The 6,101-nt window shown below is 61.0% G+C and overlaps 1 protein-coding gene across 3 annotated transcripts in view; it reads right to left on the minus strand.

The window, feature by feature from the left end:
• The window catches only part of LOC138995598 (carboxyl-terminal PDZ ligand of neuronal nitric oxide synthase protein-like), a 134,527-nt gene extending 128,826 nt beyond the window's left edge, over positions 1 to 5,701 (minus strand). The window contains exon 1 of one of the 3 annotated variants that reach the window (XM_070396163.1): positions 5,474 to 5,701. In XM_070396163.1, coding sequence (XP_070252264.1) covers positions 5,474 to 5,578 — 105 coding nt within the window. In that variant the 5' untranslated portion in view covers positions 5,579 to 5,701. The remainder of the gene's footprint in view (positions 1 to 5,473) is intronic. The other 2 variants (XM_070396161.1, XM_070396162.1) reach the window with 2 other exon arrangements.
• Positions 5,702 to 6,101: the final 400 nt, after the last annotated feature.

The following is a 6,101-nucleotide window of genomic DNA, read 5'->3' on the forward strand; positions in this document are numbered from 1 at the left end:
CAGCGCACTGAGATGCTGTGGAGTGACCCTGACAGGGACGGGAGGGCTGGAACAAGGGGGACGGCCGCACCAGACGCCGTTCCCCTTCTTATTCCTCCCAAGGAGCCTGGCAGCTATTTTAAGCCCACACAGTAGTCACACTGTCTGATTTGCTACTTTAGGAATCGGAGTAAGTCTACGGCCAGATGTTTACCCAGGAGATAATGCAGACAGTGGAGATAATGTAACGTGGAGACAATGCAGTCCTTGGGTTACGTCGGACTCGACGCACAGACGCACATCATTTCGTGGTTACGTCGCCATCTCCCATTTATTTATTTAAAAAAAAGTTCTGTCATTTGGACGTATGTGCATATGTGCATTATGTTTTTTATTATTTATTTACCACACGTAAAGGTCAGGAATTGTTATCTTTCTTTTAAGGTTTTTTCTGTCTCGCTTCATTACTGCTGTGTATGTGCTCCATGTGAGTGACGTAGGTGCTTATGTAGGGGGGTTAATCGCCGGAGGAACGGACCTCCGGCGTCACCGAGGACCTACGGACACTAGTGGGCCTCTGACTCACAGAGCAGAGCGTCATGGCTCCAAGATGGGAACTTAAACCACGAATCACGGGACTAACAATAGCGACGTGCACAGCCGGCTCTGGGCCAGGCGCTGTGCGGGGCACTCTCACGCGTGGCTCCCTCGCCCGCCGCAGCTGGGACAGGCGTGTCCTCTGTTCCCAGGCGGGATGCGAATGAGAGCTTTAAGTCACTCGCTAAGGCCATGCAGCAAATGAGCACAGTGGGACTTGAACCCAGACAGTTTAGCTCCCAGATCCATGCTACGCTGTGCTGTCAACCATATTCATGCCATAAAAACTATAACACAGCAGATTAAAAGAAATGAAGCAATAAATTAGGGGGCGAAAGGTGTCAATTCATTAATGAGAACACAACAGGTCAAAAATATATTTTTACTAATACATGGCAACTATCTACTCCTAAATTGGCCACATGTTCCATTAACCAAAGGTTCTAATTGCATTGCATGTCCAACACTAGAATTCCATTTAATGCAGGAAAAATGCTTCCTGGCTCTGCCTTTGGAAGTAGGTGTCATTGAGATGGGAGTGGGTGCCTCCCGGATCCCAGGGGAGTCCCTCAGGTCCTGGGGGCCTGAGCAGTGCAGGCCTAAAGCCAGGGAGGCGCAGGGAGGAGCCTGGAGCTGAGGCACCTCCCCCCCGGGCAACACAGGAGGGCCCTGGCAGTCCTCGTAGGGAGAATCTTGGAAGTTACATTCATTCATTCATTCACATTTCTATATGCAAGAACAGCACTCAGCACCACAGAAGAGAGGGGCAAAGCGACAGGGACCCGGACGTGGCAGTAGGGGTGAAATCAGACGGGCAGGCAGCTCTAAGCCAGAGCAGGTCTGTCGGTCCCTTCGACACAGAGGAGGGACTGGAGACGTCACCTCCCCGGACATGTGGACGGCCTGGGCAGCAGTGGGAGATGGCGGGAGGGGGCGCTGAGCACTCCCTGGGACTGAAGCACCGGTGGTTAGGGGGAGTGTTCAAACAGAGACCCTGAATCTCACACTAAGAATTTGGATCTTCTAGTGTTTTGAGTAGGAGAATGACAAGTATATTTCAGGAAAATTAACAGCAGAAGTGTATAAGATAAAGTGGAGGCCTTCAGAAGGTCCCCAACAGTGTGACACGCCCCTCAGTGGCCGTGGGTGCTTTCAGACGGCCAACACCTGCTGCTCTCAGGCTGCAGGCCGCCTGGACCTGATGGGAGGTCATGCTCAGCAGCTGAGATAGGTCCTCCAGGGACGCAGTGACCCAGAGGGAAGAGCATAACTTGGTGGCACTCGGTGACCTAAAGCCCGCTTCGCCCTACCACTCACCCACCCGCTCTCTCGCAGTGGGAGCTTGACATTCCCCATCAAGACTCGGCGTCCACTTCTCCTGCCCTGGAACCTGGGCTGGCCAATGGCCTGCTGTGACCAACAGGACCCTGGGTCACCTGGAGGTCATCGCTGCTCCAAACACTCCCTCTGAAAGCCAGCTGCCAAGTGAAGGGGCACTGTGCCGTGAGGAAGCCTGAGGACCCAGTGGCAAGGGCAGCACGTGGACCAGCCCCGCCACAGCCAAGTGCGGCCAGTGGATGACCCCGTCAGCAGTGCCTGAGACCGAAGACCAGCCCAGCCCCGCCTGAATTCCCGACCACGAGTCGCCGGCAAATTGAACAGATGCCGTTCAGGGCCACTGGGTCTGGAGGCAGCTTGTGAAGCAGCCGCAGATAACAGCCCGCCTGAAGCCAGGGAGCCAGGAGGAGCCCTGCCCTGTGCTGGTCCAGCCATGTGACCTTGTGCCCATGACCTACCCTGGGGACCTCACCCTCCTCACGGTACCACGAGGAGGCTGTGCCAGGTGAGCTAAGGTGCTTTCCCCTGACAACCTGCACCCTGCGGCCTGTCCCTGCAGGCAGTGCCCGTGCCGGGCTGGCCGGGAGCGCTGTGGGCGCGAGGTCGGCCAGAGGGCCCAGGCCAGGGCGGTGCTGCCGCGTGAGGAGCAACGAGGCCACGCCGGAGCAGCACAGGCTCGCCACTAACCAGCTGTGACCATCACTTCGGCATCAGGTCTGTGGCTCCGGCCAAGTCCATCTTTCCCAGCCCCTTTTTTTTCATCTAAAAAAGGCAGATAACAGGAATAGTCCTGTTCCACTGACGAAAAGTCTTCCTGTGTGAAAGTCCCGCGCAAACCCAAGCCCCCTCCGATGGAGGCACAGCTGTTGCTGACACTCTGCTGAGCCTGGTGGCGGCACCGTTAGGTGTCCTCCCCGAGGTGAGAGTCAGCTGATGGCATGGCCACCAGGAAGGGGCCCTGGGAGAGGCAGAGGCAGGCACCGAGGGCCACACCCCCCACCAGGTCAGGGAGCCCAGGCAGCGTCCCTCAGGGGCAGCTCCCAGCCAAGGGGCGCTGGGACCAGCCCCGCACTCAGCGCCCAGCCCATCTCAGTGAGCCATGGGCGGGGAGTCCAAAGTCAAAGCTCCAGGTTTCGATTCCGGGGTGGCCATGCACTTGGGGGAAGCACGCCCGAGCCCGCAGCCTGGCTTCCAAGACAAGAGGACCTCACCGCGAGGGAAGCAGCGAGGACTGCGTGAAGCTCTGCAGGTGCAAAGCACCTGGGATTCTGCTTCATTAAACACGGGGTTTAGTGACCTGCCCAGAACCTGACCCCATGCCCTTCACCCGGCCACAGCCCTCCAGCCCCTCGGAGCCTGGAAGCCGCAGCACCCGCCAGTCACGCCTCTGCTTGCTGCTGCCAGCCTGCCAGCCCTGGGGGGAGGGCCTGGCGCTCGCCAAGGGGACCTGGCCTGGCAGCAGCAACGCATTTCCATTTTACAGCCGGTGCTTTTCCAAAGCAAGCGAGGCTCTTAACCCTGAAGTCGGGGTGACTGTGGGTCCACAGACGCCCTGAGGAGGGTGGGGACAGCCCGGCCCACTCACCAGGGGCACGGGGCACAGCAGCTTCTGCTGGGTCTTGGCTGACAGTTTGAATACGCAGGGTCCAGGATCAAGGATTGAAGCTGGGAATTAGGACCCAGCCCTCAAAGTCAGCCTGCCCTTCCCCTCCACCCCGTCCTGCTGAAAGGAGAGCTGCGCCCCCTGCCCGGGGCTTTGTGGGAGCCCAGCCCTGACCCCCTGATGGAGCTCCACTGGGAGGGAGCCCAGGAAGTCACCACAGGAACTACAGCACACCCCCAGACACCCCCAGAAAAGACGCCAGGGGAGGGAGGGCAAGGCCCAACAAGTTGGAGCCAAGCCTCAAGCCCAGTGCTTCCCAGTCTGGTCTCAACCACCTGCAGCGAATCAAGTGGCGTGCTCATTAACGCCCACAGTCCTGGGCGCCCCAGGATCCACCAAATTAGAACTGGGGGTGCCAAGAGACAGACCTTCGTCTGGTGACTCTTATGCATGTTAGGTTTTGAGATCAAATGCAGAGACTGTGAGAAAAGAACAAAAAGGCTTAAAAACATTTTAAACTTTATCTCTCTTCTTACCCCATTCTTGCAAAATGGAGCACTAGTGAACCAAACAAGACAAACGCCAAGCTCCCAGTTTACGTTTGTCCAAGAAAAGTAAGTCATGACACTGTTGGAAACTCATACTTTAAAATTTAAAAAACCTGCTCACCAAGGCAAAGGCCTGGACAAAAATTAACCCACATGTCCCTCCTTAGACCGACCAGACCTACTCGAGAGAAGCGAGATAAGATCTCGGCTGCGGCCGCTCTGGCCCAGCCCCACAGGGATGCAGCTCTGCCTTCCGCGCAGGCTGGAGGCCCGGCCGGGGTCCCTGCGACAGCCACGATGTTGGGGGAAGGTTACTCAGGGCAAACGAGGCCGATTCCCATCCCCACGCCTCCGAGAGGCCTCAGCACAGCTGCCTGCACGGGCCAGAGCCGCTCTCACAAGGAGACAGCCACCGGACGGTCTGATCCTTAGCGAGACGCGACTCCTGCATCTCCACGGTCCTGACGGGCAGAGGGGATGCCGAGTGGCTCCCTCCACGTGGACAATACCAGCTTTCCCGGAGGGGCCCCAGGTGCTGGGCAAAGGAACCCCAGCTGTGATTTCAGAAACCAGACTCCTCGTTGAGAAGCACACCATGGCGGCGGCCGGGGCGGGGAGGGGCATTCACAGCTGAGGGGCCGAGCTGAGGCTCCCACCCCTCCCCAAGGGCAGGTGGGGGCTCTGGCCAGCCTGGGAACTCCAGTCATCCCCTAACTTCTCCACCCGCATGGGTCCCTGCCAGCTGCTGACACTTAACATTGTGCCACAAAACCAGCAGAGGGGTGTCCTCCCCCTGCCCCCTCAGCGCTGGCACTTGCAAAGGCGTCTTGCAAACCAGGCACCTGGGAGGTGCCTGAGAGCTGGGCCTGGGGCCTGACCTGCCCCACGGGTGTCACTGTCCTCATGAGGCGCAGACGGCGGCCCCCGAGGAAGACCTTCCTGAAAGCCCTCCCCCCCGGATCCGCAGGTGAGTAACACCAGGGCTTCCCTACACCGACGCCAAGGACGGGGTCCAGGCTGTGCTCACCCACCAGGGTGCCCTCCTCAGGGTGAGGGTCTGGGAAGTAACTTCATCAGTTATGGGCCAGTGAGGACAGGGGTCTTGCAGGGGGGAGGGGGGAGGGGGGAGGGAAGAGAAGGGGAGGGGAGGAGGGGAGAGGGAGGGGAGGGGAGAGGAGAGGAAGGAAGGGAAGAGAAGGGGAGGGGGTCTGCAGGGGGAGGATGGTCTGCAGGGGGGAGGGGGGTCTGCAGAGGGGAGGGGGAGGGGAGGTCTGCAGGGAGGGGCAGCAGTACCGCTCAAACTTTGCGGGGCTCCCCGATCCTGGGCAGGAGCCGCGGCTTCCACAGAGAGGGGGCCCCGCTAGCAGAGGCCCCGGCGGCCCCCCAGGTCCCGGCGGCCCGGCCCTACCTTGGCCTCGAAGCAGATGCCGTGCTGGAAGGCGTCCTCGTTGTGCAGGGGGATCCGCAGGTCGTGCCCGTCGTCCACAAGGTTGTACTTGGTCTTGCTGGGCATGGTGCCCGCGGGAGCTGCGGGGCCGCGCAGGGGCGGCTGGGCGCGGGGCCCGCGCGGCACCGGGCGGGCTGGGCCGCAGTTCCTGCCGCGAGGAGGCCGGGCGGGAGCGGGCGGCGGCGGGAGCGGGCGGGCGGGCGGCCGGGACCGGGAAGAAAAGGCGGCGGCGGCGAGGGCGCCTGTCACGGAGACGCCGGCTCAGCGCGGGCCGCTCCTCCTCCGGCCGCCGAGGCCCCTCCCACCTGCGCCAAGGCCCCGCCCCGCGCCGAGGCTCCTCCCACCTGCGCCGAGGCCCCGCCCCGCGCGTCAGCGGAGCAGGAGCGCCCCCCGGCGGCCCGGCCCGGGACTCCCCCTGCCGGCGCCGGGTCGCAGGGACCCCGGCCGGGCGCTGCCTTTGTCTCACGGGCAGGTTCCAGGTGCGGGCGGGACGCTAGTGCGGCCCCGCCGAGCCCTGGAGTTGGGTTTGGTTCCGTTGTTCTGGTTTGTGTGATGGAGGGCGGTGTACTGTTCGGTTCTGTGCGTTACC

The sequence above is a fragment of the Myotis yumanensis genome, unplaced genomic scaffold (genome assembly GCF_028538775.1).
Source record: "Myotis yumanensis isolate MYYU_CA2020_CCGP unplaced genomic scaffold, mMyoYum1.0.hap1 SCAF_17, whole genome shotgun sequence".
Lineage (NCBI taxonomy): Eukaryota > Metazoa > Chordata > Mammalia > Chiroptera > Vespertilionidae > Myotis > Myotis yumanensis.